At 43.7% G+C, this 19,835-nt stretch overlaps 3 protein-coding genes across 3 annotated transcripts in view; 2 read left to right on the top strand and 1 right to left on the bottom strand.

The window, feature by feature from the left end:
• Positions 1-12,845, top strand: part of ago4 (argonaute RISC component 4) — a 19,603-nt gene extending 6,758 nt beyond the window's left edge. The window contains 16 exon segments of the mRNA XM_053446517.1: positions 2-181; positions 994-1,130; positions 1,957-2,091; positions 2,643-2,730; positions 2,887-3,034; positions 3,180-3,299; positions 3,491-3,652; positions 5,714-5,847; positions 6,139-6,323; positions 6,417-6,576; positions 6,886-7,057; positions 7,268-7,411; positions 7,522-7,656; positions 7,740-7,841; positions 8,185-8,384; positions 8,507-12,845. Coding sequence (XP_053302492.1) covers positions 2-181; positions 994-1,130; positions 1,957-2,091; positions 2,643-2,730; positions 2,887-3,034; positions 3,180-3,299; positions 3,491-3,652; positions 5,714-5,847; positions 6,139-6,323; positions 6,417-6,576; positions 6,886-7,057; positions 7,268-7,411; positions 7,522-7,656; positions 7,740-7,841; positions 8,185-8,384; positions 8,507-8,615 — 2,311 coding nt within the window. The 3' untranslated portion in view covers positions 8,616-12,845.
• Positions 12,846-15,784: 2,939 nt separating this feature from the next.
• cldn35 (claudin 35) lies at positions 15,785-16,712 on the top strand. Its single transcript, XM_053446924.1, has one exon. The coding sequence runs from the start codon at positions 16,023-16,025 to the stop codon at positions 16,710-16,712; it is 690 nt and encodes a 229-aa protein (XP_053302899.1). The 5' UTR covers positions 15,785-16,022.
• A 310-nt stretch (positions 16,713-17,022) lies between these two features.
• On the bottom strand, positions 17,023-19,781 carry c19h1orf109 (c19h1orf109 homolog (H. sapiens)). Its single transcript, XM_053446585.1, has 4 exons — positions 19,289-19,781; positions 18,320-18,499; positions 18,122-18,240; positions 17,023-17,556 (listed from the first exon to the last, which is right to left on the bottom strand). Exons 1-4 carry the CDS (start codon positions 19,555-19,557, stop codon positions 17,516-17,518), a joined length of 609 nt encoding a protein of 202 aa, XP_053302560.1. The 5' UTR covers positions 19,558-19,781; the 3' UTR covers positions 17,023-17,515.
• Between the last annotated feature and the right edge of the window lie 54 nt (positions 19,782-19,835).

Here is a 19,835-nt window from a genome sequence, read left to right as displayed (position 1 = left end):
TGGATCTGGAGGTCACCCTGCCCGGGGAGGGGAAGGATCAGACGTTCAAGGTGTCCCTGCAGTGGGTGTCCGTGGTCAGTCTTCAGATGCTCCTGGAGGCGCTGTCGGGTCACCTTAACGAGGTCCCCGAGGACTCCGTTCAGGCTCTGGATGTCATCACGCGGCACCTGCCTTCCATGAGGTACCGTCGCTCATCCTCTCCACCGCTGCACGAACACACGAGCCGAGTTATTGCTTTTTATCAGCTTTAATTTGACCGTATTGCTTTAATTTCCTGCCGTCGTGTGTCTCCCTGAACAAATACAATCTAAATCTAAATCTGGACGGATTCAAGGATTCATCTTTCCATTGTTCATTAAAGTTCTATGAATATATTTTCATGAAATTGACTGTGGGTTATTTTAGCTTTATAAAACTAATACACTGCTTGTCTGACATATTGAATCCAATTGTAAATCTAACATTTTGACTTTAATTTAGCTTACACAGCAGATTTACTCGACACACTCCTGCGTTATGAGATACTCTAATAGTCTATTTTAATCTGATAGTGATATTTACCTTTTTGTGTGTTTGTGTGTATATGAACCAAGTACTCAACATATTTATTAGATCTGATGTCTTTTTCATCTTGTTTTGCCAACATTGGACATTCTGCACGCGTCAACATACACAGAAATTATTCAGTTAGTTTCATTCAAAATTCATTTAACTCAGAATATGTTTTACTTGAGGCCGTTCAACCACATTCATATTTTATAGTCTAAGCTGAGGGCATGTGAGTCCATCTCCAGCATCTTGTCAGAGTCTGTGTTGATAGATTTTGATAAGTTATGAACTTGGAATCCATTATTGTTTTATTCCTAAAACACACAAATGTCTATATATTGGTTTTGTAGACATTTATTAGTTAAATAGTGTGTTTGAGTGTCGCTCTCCCAGTTCAGTCAGATGAGCGTCTCTCTGATTTATCTTCTGTGTCGGTTCACACAGGTACACTCCAGTGGGGCGTTCGTTTTTCTCACCTCCGGAGGGTTATTACCATCCTCTTGGTGGAGGCAGGGAGGTGTGGTTTGGTTTCCATCAGTCCGTCCGTCCTGCCATGTGGAACATGATGCTCAACATCGATGGTAAGACCCGAATGGAAATTATCTGCTTCAATCCCGCAGGTGAACTTCAACTGTGTTCTGAAGCTCAACCCAGTGATTTGACCTGGTTTTGAACTCATCTAGGGGTTAAGTTAAGTAGAAGTTCACTATGGAGGTCAGGTTAATACATTCAGGTAATGGTTACATGCACAAGAGAAAAAGGTTGTAAATCTTTCTTAAACGGTTTAAGCTAGAAAAGAATGCAGCAGTCAGATGAATAGAGGTTAATTAATAATGTAATGTTTGTGGGGAGCATGTGACAACAATGAACTAATGTGAGTTTAAGTTGGAAAGATTGGCCACACCGTGCAAATGTGCAGCTGCATTGATCAAACAGCTTTCAGATGAGAGCAGCTTTCAAGCGGCAGAAATAATCACAACAAACGTGTGGTCGAGACCTGGTTCAACCTTCACTGCAACTCAGTGCAGTGTGATTTGGTAAATGTCCTGTCAAATACACACGAGCACACTTCACCTGTTTTACTTCACCATCATTTCAATGAAGGATAAAGTGTCAGAATTGGGATTATTTAGCTAATAAACATAACATTTGGTTGTATATTGAAGAGTCAAACCTCAGGCAGTTGACATGAGGACCATCATTATGCCCGAGAAGGAGCTTGAAAGCCCCATTTTTAATGTTACTGCCTCGCCCCCCCCCCCCCCCCCCGCCTCAAGGCTCCAGACTCGGCCTGTGATATAAACCATCCTGGACTTTTTTTTGTCTCAGTTGTATTTATTAATTTATGAGACTGCTTGATAAATAATGCCTCATCTCTCTCTCTCTTCTTTTTTTCTTTTTGGACAGTGTCAGCCACTGCTTTCTACCGAGCTCAGCCCGTCATTGAGTTCATGTGCGAGGTGCTGGATATACAGAACATCAACGAACAGACCAAACCACTGACTGACTCGCAGCGCGTCAAATTCACCAAGGAAATTAGAGGTGAGCGCCAGTTTACCAGCGTGAAGTCCGAATAATGTGTGTAGTGCTTTGAATTTATCCGAGGAGGGATGAGCCTCTTTGTAGCCTCTTCACCACAGAGACTACATTCAGGTGTGAGTCTGCAAGAATAGGCTTTTGTTTTTATGCAGTTTATAAGCAGATAAGAAACTACTTGCACATAATCATATTCAGATTTGATGTAACTTTAAAGCCAGAAATGTGAATTTCAGCTGCATATGTTCTAGAGTAGATTCTCATAAACTCTCTGCTTCCTCCTTGTAGTTTGTTTAATGTAGTTATGACAGTTCTGTTCAAGGAAACTGCAGTGATCTGTAAAGATCCCTCTTCACTTCCACGGCCCTGTCATCATTAATCTTCACCGTGGCCTCAAAATCCAGTAGAGGAACAAGAAGAGTAGAACAGCTAAATTTACATGCATCTAAATATTTAAAACGTCAGTTGGTGGCGTGGAGGAAAAACCCTGCTCCCCTTTTTCTTCTTCAGTTTTGTGACTGTTTTTTTTTTTTCTTGTGTGTGTTTTGAAAAAAAAGGTTTGAAAGTTGAGGTCACACATTGTGGTCAGATGAAGAGGAAGTATCGAGTGTGCAACGTCACACGCCGACCTGCCAGCCACCAAACGTAAGCGGCGCTCACACTCATCAGTTTGCTGAACTTCATATGTCTGCAAAGGCAACGCTTTGTGGAGAAGAGGTCACACCACTGCGAGGCCTCTTGAACATGCTTCAATTCAACTTTCCTCTTGTGTCATCACCCACCTTTCCCCCTGATTCACAGGTTCCCCTTACAGCTTGAGAACGGCCAAGCCATGGAGTGCACAGTAGCTCAGTATTTCAAGCAGAAGTACAATCTTCAGCTCAAGTATCCACATTTACCCTGTCTGCAAGTCGGGCAGGAACAGAAGCACACCTATCTCCCCCTGGAGGTGAGAAACAAGCTGTTCTGAAACTTGGGATTTATTTTTCATCTGCACCAGCGACCTTTCCCCGTGGTTTAATTTCCTGCCTTTGTTCCTCTTGTTCCATTTGATTTTGTTTAAGTCACCTAAAGTATTTGTCCTGCTCCTGTAGGTCTGCAACATCGTAGCAGGCCAGCGCTGTATCAAGAAACTGACAGACAACCAGACGTCCACCATGATTAAAGCTACAGCTCGTTCAGCCCCCGACAGACAGGAAGAGATCAGCCGACTGGTGAGTGCACTTTCCCCCTTGGGGCAGAAGTACAGAAAGCAAGTAGAGGAGCTAACATATGGTTCAATTTCAATTCTAAGCTTTGACTGCTGCTGTGAACAACTTTGAGCTGCTTCTGTAAAAGGCTGAATAGAATAAACTGAGTCCTTCTCATCCTCAATCGGTCAATCTCTTTTTTCCTCCTCCCCCAGGTCAAAAGCAACAGCATGGTCGGGGGCCCGGACCCTTACCTGAAAGAGTTTGGCATCGTCGTGCACAACGACATGACCGAAGTAACAGGGCGTGTTCTCCCAGCGCCCATGCTACAGTACGGGGGCCGAGTTAGTACGGACACAGGACGGGACTGTGGCAGGGTGAGTACTGGGCAGGGGCTGCACTCCAGGTGGCGCAAGCCTTCCTGGGGGGGGGGGGGGGGGGGGGAGGAATCACTGTGTCGGGGCATGGGGGAAGATCCAGGTTTGCAGGGGTTTGGGGCAACGGACAGTATTTTGGGAAAGACAGCAGATATATATGGGCCAAGATTCTGTCTTCTGTTCACCGACGAGTTCCTTTTGTCGGACAAATTAATTTTTCAATCCAAAAAAACCCAAACAGTCTTATTGAGGTGTTTAGAAGCAGAAACCAGGAGGTTACGGCCCCAAAATATTTTTCCTCGCCTAAAAATTCTGCATCTTCACATGTAGAATCTGTTTTTAAAGAGATTACATACAAGTTTCACTGGAAATTAAATTGATGCAATAAGCTCAGGCGGAGAAGATGATGTGTTGAGCTTTTAAATATGAAGACTCCTGCGATCTGGATCTTTCACTGTGTTTCTAATCCTGCGGTGAGGCTCAGCAAGTCTGTTCAGTGTGTGCATTTACTTTAAATGCGCTTTCCCTTCATTGACTCGGTTAGTAAATATGTAAATGACACCATGAGCGCTCGGCTTTTCACTTGTCGCATTCAGTGGCGTCTGTATCGCTGAAGGAAATGAGATGAGCAGCCACTTAACTGCAGAGATTCACTCTCTGAATCTCAAACCGGCCGTTCTCCAAGATCCAAACTGGATGGTGCATGCGGAGGAGAAGTGGGAAAATATTTTGTGTGGCTGTGAAAGGCCTCATTGTTTGCAACCACCGAGTCGGCAGGAAACATAATTTTGTAATAAGACATTTGCATATTTTTGTGTGTGACTCTAAATGTGCTTGTAAGATGTGAGGGGCTGAATTGAGATTCGAGGATTGTGTGTATGGGAGATAAAACTGGATGTGCTGCCAATAGGAGGAGGATGATGAGACTCGTAGCCACCCAGCATGGAAGTGCAACCTGTCTGAAATATTCACCAAAGCCTGCGGAGTGAATTCGATTTGTTCTTTATCTCCCATCTGAAAATTTAAATGTTAATATAAATACTACAGGGGCTGGAATAAGAGTCTCCGTGTGGTGACGGAGTTCAATGATTCTGAGGAGATGAAACTTTAATGATCCCCGTGGGCAGGTTGCCTCAGTCTCTGGCTGCTGCTCTGAACTTCATTTTAAATTGTTCCTCAGAATTTAAGCAGGTTGTTGGTTAATTTACAGAAGATCCCTTCACAACTCTCTCTCTCTCTCTTCCTACTCCACTTATCTGCTGGGATATCGAGTCTAATCGGCTTCCAGTGTAATGCCTTTAAATGTAGACTGAAGGCTTTTCCCATTTCTGTGATCACTGTGTATGAATTAAACACACACTGTCATTTTATTCAATGGCCTGATATTCGTGTGCATCCAGCTGCATCACAGTATTCACAAAAAACAAAGTTGGACTCTCCCTCATGTGAGATGGAAGACCTGTTTTATATAATTTATTACCTGGTTTTAAATCCATAAACCGTGTTGAACTGTTTTTCTAGACTATCTTTTCTTGTGACTTGTAATAAGACAGAGAAGCTCTTAACTTTTCTTGGCATTCTCCTCTGAAGTAGTTCATTGTCGCTTGTTTTGGAGGAAGAAAGCTTCTAATGGTCTTTGGCAAATCTTGTTAAGGTAATTGAAAGCCACTGCCCTTTTGGATTTGTATTCACCACCAAACTCCGATCGGAGCACTCGCTTAATGAGGTCCCTCTGAGTTGATGCATTAACTAGCCTCACAATGTTTGGCTGGAAATTGATGTTTTGATCAAAGTGATCGAGTGCGTTAAACCTTAAGGAAGAAAACTGTGTTTAATACATAAATAATCAAACTGGTGTGAATATATCAAACCAGTCCAGAGCCTCTCGAGATGTGTTCAATACTTAAATTGTGCCAAGTCGGACAATGTGCATTAGGACTCGGTGGAGTTTTAAGGCATTGTGTTTCTCTGAAAATCAAATTGTGGGGCTGGGCTGTTGTACCTGTTGTGTTGCTTATTCAAACGGGGGGTTGACTAAGAGAGTAGGGACTCTCTCCGCAGAATAAAACCGTGGCCACGCCCAACCAGGGCGTGTGGGATATGAGGGGGAAGCAGTTCTACGCCGGAATCGAGATCAAGGTCTGGGCTGTGGCCTGCTTCGCCCCGCAGAAACAGTGTCGGGAGGACCTGCTCAAGTGAGTCCGGGACTTTAGTTCTAAAGCGTCTTGAATGTGTTTGACAAAAATACATAATTGAATGTATTTAATGGATAAGAAAAGATAAAGCCTGACATTTAAATACTGGATTCTCTATTAAAACTAAAGACTGTATATTTGTACATCTCTGACAACTTCTACAAAGAGTAGAAGCACATGAAACATTTTTTTTTAATTTAATGGGTTGGTTTTCCTAAAAATGTGGCTGTAGACTGACAGTCTCTGTTTTACTTCTGTTTTCTGACGAGTGTTTACTGCTTTTTTCTGTAGGAGCTTCACTGACCAGCTTCGAAAGATCTCAAAGGATGCTGGGATGCCCATTCAAGGCCAGCCATGTTTCTGTAAATACGCCCAAGGAGCCGACAGCGTGGAGCCCATGTTCAAACACCTCAAAATGTCTTATGTTGGTCTGCAGCTGATTGTGGTCATTCTGCCTGGAAAAACCCCCGTCTATGGTAAGAAGTTAAAAACTCGCAAGATTAGATTTCAGTGAATGAGATTCAAATGTCTGAGGTATTGATCTTTGTGATCTACGTCTCTACCTGCAGCTGAGGTCAAGCGTGTGGGCGACACCCTCCTCGGCATGGCCACCCAGTGCGTCCAGGTGAAGAACGTAGTGAAGACGTCCCCCCAGACCCTCTCCAACCTCTGCCTCAAAATCAACGCCAAGCTGGGAGGCATCAACAACGTCCTGGTGCCTCATCAGAGGTCAGCATGGATTTTATTTGTCATTTTTCTTCGTCGCCTTCCAGATGGGATTCTGGATTTAATTGTCTGAGATTGGTTGTTGGAAGCTTTCTGAATACAAATGGTTTAATCATGTGGTAAAGAGCGATCTGAGTTGGAAGTAAAACAAATCTGCATAATTGTGCACTTCCTTTTTTGAGAGTATAATGACATTTCAATCTTTCCCCCGCACATAATTTTCTCCAAAATTGTGTTTTGGTTCCGACTCTGAATCATAAGTGTAATTCACAGTCTCCTTTCTTCTCTCTGTGCGTCCTGTTCTCGGTTCAGGCCCTCCGTGTTCCAGCAGCCCGTCATCTTCCTCGGTGCGGACGTGACACATCCTCCAGCCGGCGATGGGAAGAAGCCGTCCATCGCAGCAGTGGTGGGCAGCATGGACGGACACCCCAGCAGATACTGTGCGACGGTGCGAGTCCAGACGTCTCGACAGGACATATCCCAAGTAACAACGGTTTGCACTGTTTTCTTAACTAAAGTGGGCTATGACAAATATGAATCAATTCAGAAAAACAAAGTTGTTACCTTTCTGATAGGCTGATGATTCGTACATTTCTAAAATCCATTTGATTTGAATGAATTAGCTTTTAAGCTGCAGTTTTTTATGTTTTTGTTAACTGCTAACCCCCCCCCTCTCCGCCTTTTGTCTCTCCAGGAGCAGCTCTTCAGTCAGGAGGTAATTCAAGACTTGACCAACATGGTGCGTGAGCTGCTCATCCAGTTCTACAAGTCCACGCGCTTCAAGCCCACACGCATCATCTATTACCGTGGCGGCGTGTCTGAGGGGCAGATGAAACAGGTGAGACACTCGCAGCATGTTTCTGTTTTCTCTTCTTTTTGTTACTCTTCTCTTGTTTTTGACATTTTGGTCGAGCCTAAGTGTAAAATGATATTGTTGTGTGTTGTCAGGTGGCGTGGCCGGAGCTGATAGCCATCCGTAAGGCCTGCATCAGTCTGGAGGAGGACTACAGGCCGGGCATCACCTACATCGTGGTCCAGAAACGACACCACACTCGTCTCTTCTGCTCCGACAAAGCTGAGAGGGTCAGTGACACTTTCCTCTGCCATCACGTGTGTTTATTATGTTTTCCTACTGTGCATCTCACTGATCACTCTCCCCCCTGCAGGTTGGGAAGAGTGGTAATGTCCCGGCCGGCACCACAGTGGACAGTACCATCACACACCCGTCCGAGTTCGACTTCTACCTGTGCAGCCACGCTGGGATTCAGGTGACTTTTACATAAGACCTGACATAAACTTTACTCTAGAGTATTTTGAAGAGTGTGTCCAGCTCTCTGCAGATCTCCGTCCCCTCTGCAGCTCTGGAATGACGCAGGGATTTGGCAGATTTACAGGCAATAAAATGTGAATTATGGTCGATGAATTGTCCTGGAAGTGGCCATTCTGCTCCGTGGTTACTGCAGCAATGAGGCTTAATGAGAATAAACTGCATGATTGGGATGTTTCTTTGACCCGTCAGATGGTTGTGACTGTTATCTGAAGCAATGCACCATCGACAAACATCTAATTATCATCGCAGTATTGACACGTTTTGTTCCGTCCTCCCCTCAGGGAACCAGCCGTCCCTCCCACTACCACGTCCTGTGGGATGACAACTGCTTCACGGCCGACGAGCTGCAGCTCCTCACCTACCAGCTGTGCCACACTTACGTCCGCTGCACCCGCTCCGTCTCCATCCCAGCGCCGGCCTACTACGCCAGGCTGGTGGCTTTTCGAGCCCGCTACCACCTGGTGGACAAAGACCACGACAGGTATAAAGAAAACTAAATCTGTGGTTCAACAGCTTCCAAATCTCAATTTCCTGCAGTTCTTGTGATGTTATATAATTCCTGAAGGTTTCACAATATAAACCGGGCTCTTCTCTGTGTTGCAGTGCTGAAGGCAGCCACGTGTCGGGTCAGAGTAACGGTCGAGACCCCCTGGCACTGGCCAAAGCAGTTCAGATCCACTATGACACCCAGCACACCATGTACTTCGCCTGAGCTATGGAGCACGTCAGCCAGTCCACCCGCAGATTCCTCCCCCTTTTCTCCCCTCTCTCTTTTTATCTCTTATTTGCCAGTCTTTCTCTCTTCTCCTCCCATCTCTCTCTCTTTCTCTATCCCTTTCTCTTCGTGTCATCCGTCTCTCCATCGTCACTCTACATTTCCCCCGAATCTGCACCAAAGCGACTCTTGGACAGGAGACTCTGCTGCGTCGCGGCAGTTTTTCTGTTTCACGGAACAATCTCCAACCAGCGTTCCCCAAAACCGAGTCGCCTTACTAACCAGCAATCCAGCACTGTGAAACCCCCCCACACCCCAAGAGGCTTCACAGTGCACGAAAGAAAAAAAAAAAACTAAAAAAAGCAGGAAAAAACAAAAACAAACCATTCACACACATACAAGTTGAGCCATTATTTCTTTTTTTGTTTGTTTTTGTTTTTTCTATTTGAATGTCTGCACTCTTGTGTTTGTAAGATACACTGAGCGACGGGAGTGGACTGGCACCATCTGTGTCGGCCCAGCTCTCCCAGCTCTCCCAGCTAAGCAGGACTCTTATCTACTTTTACCTCAAAGCCCCTTTGGGCAAAATCTGTCACAAGGTCTTGGGTAGTGGGGGTGGGACATGAAAAGAGACGGAGGGGAGCCGACCTTTTGAGAATGATATATATATATATACACATATATATATTTTTCCTTTTTATGAGCGTGTGTTTTAACTTTTCTCCTCTACGGTCTTTTACAAAGCGAGGTGACCAGGGTGTCCATGCCCATTATTACTTTCCTCCCATCTTGGCAAAGAATACGCAAAGGTGTGCGTGTACCTGAGTGTGTGTGTGTGTGTGTGTGTGTGTGCCTGCGTGCATCTCTGTATATATACATGTACTGCTGTATGAGAGTGTGTTTGTGTGCATGTGTTTCATGGCAGGCCACTGAATTGTAAAGGGAAATCAAGGAGATAACTGCTGTAAATGCCTCAGATTTGTTGTTTTTATATTCACACATACAGTACAAATAAGCATATATTTACATCTCTAGAGAAACTTTTGAGACGTATGACGTAAACTGGCTCAGCAGAGGCAGGTGGCGGGAATTTCTATCAAGTCCTGCGTTTCACTTCTTGGTTTGAAATGTTTGGAGTTATTGATCATGAGCGTGAGTGCGTTCGTTCTGCTGCTGTTTCACAGACGAGCAGGTTTTCTTCTTTCTTGCATCTTAGGGGCACCGGCTTCTCCCTTTGTGCCTCGAAAAACATCACAGAGTCCCAGATCAAACAATAAATAGCTTAATCCATTTCGAGCAGGAAGTGAGGGCAGGTGTGACGTGTAGCAGGAGCGGCTGTGGTCTGGCCTGTGAGCGGCTCAGCACTGGGACCAGTTCACTGGCACCAGGCGCAGCGGGTGTGGTTTTATCAGCCTTGCTTTCTGTATGAAGAGCAGGATCTTACTTTTCCTTGGACCTGATTACCTGAAAGATTATATGATGACATTGCTGGACGTTGCTTTTTCTTATTTTAAATTTGTTCAAATCGTAGTTTCAAGGGCCGGAAACCAACATTTATTTTTTATTTAATTTTTTTTTTTTCGAGGTCTCCTTTGCTAATACTGGCCAACTCATTGCACTGACCCGGGACGCTAGGCAAGCAACAGAGGGCACTCTCAAATCTCTCTTACCTTTATGCATTTATACATATGAATCAACAAAGCAGATTTGTAAAAGTTTAATATAAGATGTTTTGTGGTTATCTTAAAAAAAAAAAACTGTTTAGAATTAGTAGTTTACCATTGATGTTGTTGTTGTTGTTGTTATCGTTGTTGTCAATGTTGTTACTATCGTGATGAAATTTTAAGGATGGCAGCAAAGCCAGTTATATAGTTACTAGAGCGACTTCAGGAATAGACTTCGGTTGTCGGGCTGCAGGTTTTTTTTAAGGAGTAGAGCTTTGGGTTGGAATTTAATTGTCTTTTTTGTTTTTTTTAGCATTCTGGCTAAAGGCGAGAAGACGTAGGCCCCCGGGACGGATGAAATCAAGCTTCCTCTGTAGATTCGAGTAACGGTCAGCGGCAGATTTAAAAGTATTTTGAAGTGTAGCACTCCGACAGGTTAAACAGATCTGCCGCCCTCGTTGGTTTTTCAATCCGATGGATGGAGCCGGTCGGGGATCGTTATCAGAGTGAAACCAGATTAAGGGATTTGTTTGACAGCGGTCTGTGATAGGCAATGAGTTGAATTTGTAGGCTTTTTTTAAAAAGAGAAAGGAAAAAAAACGGTTTATATTATTCTCGTGTGTATTTTGAAGTATACCCAATCTTAAAAGTCTCTACTATTTAGCAGTGTTTGTTTCCTGTTTTTATGCATTTTTAACACTGGATTAAATGAATTGACAATAAGCATAAGCACTGCCCTTGAACCCCCTGTTACCACAGAGAGAATTATGGTGACGTTGGCTCGGTGACTGCTGCAGAAGTTGCGCCCCCTGTTGTTTCAGATGAAGATGTTAGACGTGGAGGGTTGTTGGAGAACTAGTCGGCGCGCACGCCTCCTCAGGGGGGCACCGCTCAGTGAAAACTCTTTTGTAATAAACCACCCGTAAAGCAGCAGGTTTACTATGAATGAGTTTGAGCACCTGCCTGTTGAAGGCGTGGGCGCTGGCACCAGTGAGGTGAAGTACGGAAGCTGGGCTAGTGGTGGTGGTGGTGGTGGTAGTGGTGGGGGGGGTTGAGAGGGTGTTGTCCAGGCACTGCATGCAATAAGTGTTGGCGGATCAGATTTTTAAAAACGTGCACTAGTTTTACCGAGCCAAGTGGGCTGTGACTGAATATTCATCTGGCATCTCCAATAGGGAACGATTTGACGTTTTTTTTTAAATCACAATATTTGATCGTTGAACTCCCGTCAGATAATTGATCACTCCCAGTTTTGTAACATGACATTACAAAGCAATATTAACCCAGTTGTAGTTTTCAAACGTGGAAAAACAAAGCTATAATTCTACTCATTGTGGTTGTTGGTCTAGTTTTTACGCTATTGTGTCCGTGTACTTATATATATTTTTTTTATTTGTGTTTATTTTATTTGCTTGTATCAATCAGTGGGAATGTGCATTTGGTGGAATAGTTCTGTAGACGTTAGACCATTTTCTTTAAAGCAACTAAATTTAAACTTTGCTCGCCTGCATGCCAGAGTACTGTCTTTTTTTTTTTTCTTTTTTTTTTTTTTTTTAAGAAAAACTAAAAACTTTTTGGAAATCATATTTATTATGAGAAAGGAAAAAATATAGAGTCTTTTTCTTTTTGGGTAAATGTTTTATCGACTTAGTGGGACTATTTTAGGCTAGCAATATTTGTCCAGTCTCTCTAAGATGTATTTTAAAGATTCCTACACAAATGTCAGTAATTTGTGAGGTACAAGCTGTTTTTTCGGAGGCGGGTGGGGGGGGGCGGGGGTCGGGCTCTTTGCGTGGTGTTCAAATTCAAACGAGGTACTTTCTTCAATCGTGGACCCGTTAAAGAGCCAAACCCCCCCCCGCCCCCCCTCCTCTCCGCCAGGATACCATAGCGAGTGTTGTCTCCTCGTTACTGGTTTGTACCTGTGGCCACGCCTTTTGATGGGATGGGGGCACTCTCCTGTGTCCATGGCATCTCTGCAGACCCCTTCCAAACGCACTTCCTCTTTGTGGGGGGGTCCCCATAGCATCGACAGAGCAGGATTACCTCTTTTTAAACCTTTTTAAAAGTATACCCACAATTCTTTCTGTGCCCCAGTAGAAAGAGAGCATGAATTATTTTTTAAATTCCTCTACCTTTGATATATTGTTATATCTTAACGGATTTGTAATTTGACAGTGTATCGTGTATTTTAATTTAATTTTATTGGTTCCTTTTTTCTTTTTCGGGGTTTGTTAAAGTTCTGCTCTGTATCTTTTTCTTATTTTTTTTTTCGCTAGTGGTCTCTGAAGCTGTGTGTGATCGTTTAATAGCAATAGAGCCGGGGTAGAATTGGAACATTCCAATTCTGTGAATGGAGCGTTCCGATCCTGTGAATGAACACAACCGCTTTCTAACCATTTGTGAGGGGGGTGGGGCGTGTCTTAGCTCCACCCCGCCAGCAGAGGGCCATTCACTTACTGTTATTGCTATTATGTGACATGTTCAAATAATTTTTTAGCCTGCAGGGAATTCTTGTGTTTATGTGCAAAGTAATAAATTGGTATTTTATGCCTGAAACTAAGTTTTTCGTGTCCTCGCTATTGACCAATCAACACCAAGGGCTCTCTGTTTATTGTGTTTTGTCACAAGATGGCATTCTTCACCAAGGTCATTGATCACATGACTGGGAACTGTTAAAACATTAATTATGTCACTGAGGAGATCTGAAGGAAGAAGTTACATGTTTCATTAGACCCATCAAACCATTGTAAGAGGTTGTCAATCCAAATCAAGGATTAGAAGCACACTGGATTCACAGTTATGGGAAAAGATTTAAAAATGTGATGTAATTTTTCCTTTTAAATGTTCCAAATCTTTCCTTTGGTCACAGAAACATAAATATGTACACAAACATTTCAGAAGCCCAACAAGTTTTTTTAAACACCGTGAATATCACAGGTTTAAAAAGAGGATTAAAACAAATATTCAGATAATTTCAAGATTTCTAATACAAATATTTAACTTTATTTCCTGTAAAATGTCCATGCAAACCTGTGTATGTTTTTCTTAAGTTTTCTATAAATCTTTATTACAAATTAGCAAAACAATATAAAGTTCACACATAAACACACAAAAATCAGGGGTTATGGACAAAGTTTAACATAATAAACACGAACTGATAGAAGTCATTTTAATTTATCTATATTAAAAAATAACATTTAATTTGAAAAGAGATTGAAGGTTTTTATCTATACCCCTATTAAAGGACATTGATTGTTAGGTTTTATCTTAGAAGTTTTAGCAAATTAATTTGAAATGTGTGTTTAGCTTTCTTTAAATCTTTATTACAAATTCTCAAAACAATATAAAGTTCACACATAAACTAACATAACTCCGTCATTAGTAAAGTTTAATATAAACAAACTCAGGAGAGAAATAATTATTTAAATGTATAATTTCTATTAAAAAAGAGATTGAAGGTTTTATCTATTTCCTTTTAAAGGACGTCCATTGTTAGGTTTTCTTTTAGAAGTCTTAGCAGATTAATTTCAAGACTTCTAATACAAATATTAAAAGTCTTACTTGAAATGTGTGTTTAGTTTTCTTTAAATCTTTATTACAAATTCTCAAAACAATATAAAGTTCACACACAAACTAACATAACTGTCAATACAAACCCAGGGGTTATTGACAAAGTTTAATATAAATAATCAAACTCAGAAAGGAGAGAAATAAGAATTTAAATGTATAATTTCCATTAAAAAAAATGGAGATTTAAGGTTTTTACCTATTCCCTATTAAAGGAGGTTGATTGTTGGGTTTTATCTTTGCAGAAGTACCAGTAGGACACCACTGTGTGTCCCCGTCCTCGTCCTCCCTCTCGTCCTCGTCCGTCCTCTCGTCCTCTTCCGTCCTCTCGTCCTCGTCTCCTCTCCTGTGTCCTGTGTCCTGTGTCCTGCGCTGGTTGCCATGGCCACCGTTGCCCAGCAGAGTGAGGCTACAGACGACTGGGAACCCGAGCCGGAGATCTTGACGCCTCGATATTTAATTCATCAGCACAATGGAACACCACCGCGGCTCAGTGTGATGCAGATGGAGCGGCCTTGGGTGTAAAAAAAAAGGACATTTCTGCGTGTGGAGACACAAAGAGCTGCTGTCACAACCTCCTGTTACACAAAGTGTGTTTCTCCTCCAGCGGCTGGACACACACTGATAATAAATGAACCAGTTCTGCCATCAAATATTTACGGTTAAACACAAAACGCTTTAAAACCCAGGGGTGTTTGTGATGACACAATGGCCTGTGACTCTTTTTTTTTAGCTCTAACCTGTGGATTTTCAGCTTGTCCACCTCATTGTCGGAGGAACTCTGACCCCACTGTGCAAAGCTGTCAGTGCTGCGTCGGACAAAAAGTCCAAATGAAAGCTAATTTCTGTGAAAGCTTCTTTAAAATATGCGTGAGTTTGTGCGGCACGGAGCGACACAAGCGGTGTAATCCCCATTGTCGAGGCCCCCCCTGTGTTGTCTTTGTGTGAACTGATCCACCTACAGACGCCGCTCCGTCCACCTCACCCTCCTTTTGTTTGTCTCCCCCTCTCTTTGCCCTCTCCCCCCCCCTCCCTCCTGGGTCCCTGTGTGTTGGTTTCCTGGGGTTCAGTGTAGCTCGCGTAGGGACCTGATGCTCCGTTTGCCCACAAGTCTCACTACGCTGCCCTGATTTGTTATTTATGCTCCTGCTGGAACTGGATTGACCCATTTGGGCTGCGTGGATACCGGAGGAAGCGGTCGGGGGGGGAGGGTGAAGCCTCGTCAAGTGGCCTCGTCAAGGCTTTGGACCCCGGCGTGTTTATTGTCACTGAGGACGCACTTCATCTGGCAGCGGCAGCTGATGAGATCTGCTGCTTGTTTCCCTCTGGAAACCTCAAATAAATCACCGGAGGAACCTTTTTCTTTTGATTGACTTGTGCGGCCGATTGTTCATCTCCTGTGGATTATCTCCTTTATTTATTCTGTGAGGACAAAACCTTGGATTTCTGTCGACGCGAGGTAACAAAGCCAGGACGATTGTTATTCTGTGTAATCAAGCATCTCTGTTTTGAACCTGGCGGTGACAGGAGACACTCGCAGCAGCATCGGTGGCCTTGAACCCGAGTATCAGGTTTTATCTGTCTCATCCACGTAGGTAAGGCTACACCAGACCAGGAGAGAGGCATTGAGATACACTGCAGCTCAGCAGTCGGCCTCCGGGGCTCGAACCACAGACGACGGCAGAGGAAACACTTTCTTACACTAAAACAATCCAGCCTGGCTGAGATCCATCTTTTCCCCACCAGGCCTGGGAAGTGAAGCCTGATTGATCCCTGCTCCTGTGGGCTGTCACAGGTGGCTGCACAGCTATTGGCTACTCAATAATTCATTGACTCAAACTCGGCAGTGGAAAGACGAAAGGGGGAAAGTGTGAGAGACTCTGATCCTTTTGAAACTTTGGAGAGAGCCGGCGATTACATCTGGATAAACCCGAGAATTGAGCAGATGTTGAAGAGAAAGAGGAAAAGAGAAGCAAATGGCTGCTGACAAAGTGAGAGCGAGGCGAGGACCTTAAGAGACGAGGACAAGACAAAAGACAGACGAGTAAATCCAAGGAGTTGACTTGGAAGAACAAACGAACAAGAAGAAAATCTCACCACAAACAGAACTGATAAGATATCGGTGATCGCTCAGGAGAAGCTGTGAGACAACCAGGAGGCTGTTGTCATCATGGTGAACACTGGCATGCAGCTGATCAGCTTCACCTGCGCGGTGACCGGCTGGATCATGGCCATCGCCGTCACGGCCTTGCCCCAGTGGAAGGTCTCGGCCTTCATCGGCAGCAACATCCTGACCTCGGAGATCAAATGGGAGGGCATCTGGATGAACTGCATCTACCAGAGCACCGGTCACATGCAGTGCAAGACGTACGACTCCATGCTGGCCCTGCCGCCGGACATCCAGGCGGCCCGCGCCCTCATGTGCCTGGCCATCTTCATGGGCTGGCTCTCCTGCACCGTGTCCTGCTGCGGCATGAAGTGCACCACCTGCGCCGGGGACGACCGACGGGCCAAGGCCGGCATTGCGCTCTCGGGCGGGGTTCTCTTCATCCTCACGGGCCTGTGCGTCTTGATTCCCGTCTCCTGGACCGCCAACACCGTCATCCAGGACTTCTACAACCCCAACGTGCCCCTGATGCACAAGCGGGAGCTGGGTCAGGCCATCTACCTGGGCTGGGCGTCCGCTGTCATCCTCATGATCAGTGGAGCCGTGTTGAGCAGCACCTGCCCCCTCATGGAGAGGAGTGGCCGATACCGCAGAGGGTACATCGGCCGGAGCTTTGCTAATTCACCCGCCTCGGCACCGGATCCCCCAAAACCCATCACATCCAACAGTCTACCCCTGAAGGAGTATGTATAGGAAGAGAGAGGGGGGGGGGGGGGGGGGAGATGAGGCTGGTAAAAACTTTATCTCTGGTTCTTTCCCAAACTTCCTGTCCCAGGTTTGAAGTCCGTGACTTTTAAGCTACAAATCGAGATATATATATTTATCATATATTCAATTTATATTTTGTTTAGTTTGTTTATCTCTTTATATGGTTAAACCTGTCTCCAGTATTTAAACACATTCCTGTTTGTGTGAGGTTTGACTTTTACTGTGATCTATATTAGTGCCTGAGAAGAGCCCGATGCCTTGAATGTCAAATCAACAGCATTTCACAAAACAAGTATGAATGTGAAAATGGCTTTAATGATGGCTGTGCTGTGAAGAATGCAGTGATTTTGTATATTTATTCTTTGACCATGTCATTACCTCCACATCTGAAACATGAAGCCTTGACCAAGTTTGCAAACATCAGAAATGTGAAATAAAACGAGTTTGGTAAAGTGTGATTGTGTGTGATGGATTTCCCTGTGAATTATATTTCCTTTGGATCATTTTTACCATCACAGAGGAAAGAAAGTCATTTTCATCTTTCAGTATGAAGTGGTGCCACAGTGTCCTTGTGTGGTTTCTCTCCCCTTCTTCCTGTAGTACTACTTGAAAGTATATACAGTCTGGTGCTCGCAGATACTTCCCATCCTCGAACTGATCTGGAGACAGTTATCAGACTAGATAAAAGCATCTGAACATCCATCCAAGTTGAACACGTACATTTAGTAAGTTCTCTTCCAAATTCCCTGAGCTGCTCAGAGTTCCACTCATGTTCCTTTTAACTGTCCTCACTCGGAATCCACAAAGAAGGACACTTTGCAAAGTGAATCTGAAAGAGGACAGAGAAATAATTAGGTCGCCTACAAATCCTCAGGGTTATTTATTTAATATGCCTCCTCACTACTAACGCTGGCAGCAATAGAAAATGACTTGTAGATTTTGTCTACCATTGGTCTACGTGCAGCTTGAATTAAAACAGTTATTCAAAGTGGTTTTAGATCAATATTACAACATTTTGCAATCAAATCTCCATTTTATGGGAATTCGCATATTTTGATCAACTATCTAAGTGAATAAAAGGAACATCTACAAAGCCCAGCTTGTGTCATGATACATTCAGAAGTGAATGGACTGATTCAAATGGTCGGTGAGGTTGTTACTTAATTTTTCAAGTTATTTAACCTATAAAAACGAAACTGTCAAATATAATAACATGTATTTTCAAATGCTAAATACTTCTGTTATGTTTTCAGAGCACAAAACAGTGCTAAAAATGCTTTGCAGTAAAACAAGGAAAACACAATAACAATATTAGTTTATAAAGTAAGTAAAATCTTAATAGTAGAAGAGAACATGAGATCTATGATTTCATATATTAACATTAATCTTGTTACCTGTGATGCCGTCTTCTGCACTCTGAGACTCTAACGATTTCCATCTGTTTGGAGCAGATTCTAAAAGAGAGAGGTTGTCGGCTCTCAGCATCTGAAGAAGTGTTTTCCTCTTCAGGAATCTGAACACATGAGTTGAGGAAAATAAAAGTGCCAAAAATAAACTAAAAACCCAATACAAACAAATACATAGAAGGATACTGCTGCCGATAGTGACGCTCGGCATCCTGCAGCCACTCCAGCATGTCGGCGATCGACGGGGTGATTGGCGAGCGCTCGGTGACAGTGAGGACATCCAGGCTGTCTGTGTTCTGCTCATAAAGCTGGACGACCAAAACAACCTGGTTGCTGATGGCGTCTCGGACAGACTGGAGCGAGGACCTGAGGGACAGAGGGAGGACGGGATTCAAGGGCTGAAACATGGATGGATAGATAAACAATATGTCCAGCTCACATGTTCAAACTGTAATAAAACCTGACACATGGGAGAATAACAGTGTAGATATGATGAAGTATCTATGTGTGCTCTTACTGGTGTACACCAATGGTGTGCCACTGGTATCTGATGTTATAACAAGAGTGGTATACCAGTGGCATCTGCCAATGAAACAGGGACAACACACACACAGCAGCATTTCTTCATTTTGGGACAATAAGACTTGTTGAATATGTCAGTGGCCAAAAGTGCCATAAGCCAGAAAAATGACAGAAACACACCAATAATCACCAGTGAAATATTTATCAATATCACCACAAAAATGGGATAATGGTTCATTGAACATATTCCCTCTGTCAGACTGTAACCCTGAGTGGCTGCTGCTTTAATGACTGATTTTCTGACTGATTTCATTCACAAGTTATGACTGTTATAGTGAAAATAGTGTCGACGGGGATGAGTCTGTACATCGTCACCATTATCAAGATTCAAGAAGGTTTATTGTCATTCCAGAATATGAGGCACATGAAACTAGAAGTCCTGGTAAGCAGCAATGAAATAGAAACACTAGAATCTAAAAACTAAGCAGAAACAGCCTATAAAAACAATACAACAATAGAATCTCAAACTAAACAAGGATAGAAACCATGCAAATGAAAAAGATACACATGCATATGGATTTTCTAAGAGTAACTTCTAAAATCTGAGTTGCATGGTTCATCCCACTGACTCACATCTTCTCGTGGAGTCGGAGCAGGACCGTGTCAGTGGCCAGAGACAGCTTGAAGCCCAGACGCTCCTCCAGGTCAGGGAAGTGTCTGAGCGGCGTGTTGGCGATGTGGATGCGGGACAAGGCTCGGCTCTGCTCGGCCAGGTTCCCCAGAGACACCATCAGAGGGTCGCACTCCGCCAACACACTCCTCCACACTTGCTGGTTGCTCTCCACGGTCTTGAAGCCTTTCCTCAGCGCCTGATGGACTGATGCTACCGTGGGTTTGGACATTTCAGGAGCCGATTTTACACGTAAAGCCACTTAAAAAATAAACCTGCGTGTATAAATTAAACTAATCATGGTATTAAAAACATGTTCCTATAGTTTTAGATCAAATAACATGGTTAATTCGCCTCCTTTCAGCCTTTAACACTGTGTTTACGCTGTTGCTGTAAACACCACATTTCCACCATGTTGCTCTGAACACCACTTCCGGTCTTCTGACGTAAAAGCCGTCAAAACGCGCTACGATTGGCCGAGAGCTGGTTTTTCTGCGACGTACAGAGAAC

The sequence above is a fragment of the Pleuronectes platessa genome, chromosome 18 (assembly GCF_947347685.1).
Source record: "Pleuronectes platessa chromosome 18, fPlePla1.1, whole genome shotgun sequence".
Classification (NCBI taxonomy): domain Eukaryota; kingdom Metazoa; phylum Chordata; class Actinopteri; order Pleuronectiformes; family Pleuronectidae; genus Pleuronectes; species Pleuronectes platessa.
The sequence above is the reverse complement of the archived record's forward strand: the minus strand, read 5'-3'. Positions and strand labels throughout refer to the sequence as shown.

Bases quoted from the DNA above. Each gene is read 5' to 3' on its own strand.
- cldn35 (XM_053446924.1), top strand. From the start codon at position 16,023: ATGGTGAACACTGGCATGCAGCTGATCAGCTTCACCTGCGCGGTGACC.
- c19h1orf109 (XM_053446585.1), bottom strand. From the start codon at position 19,557: ATGTCCAAACCCACGGTAGCATCAGTCCATCAGGCGCTGAGGAAAGGC. The intron at 18,241-18,319 runs GTATCCTTCTAT...TCATGTGTTCAG, and splicing joins GAGCGTCACTATCGGCAGCA to ATTCCTGAAGAGGAAAACAC. The intron at 17,557-18,121 runs GTAACAAGATTA...GTCCTCTTTCAG, and splicing joins TGCAGAAGACGGCATCACAG to ATTCACTTTGCAAAGTGTCC.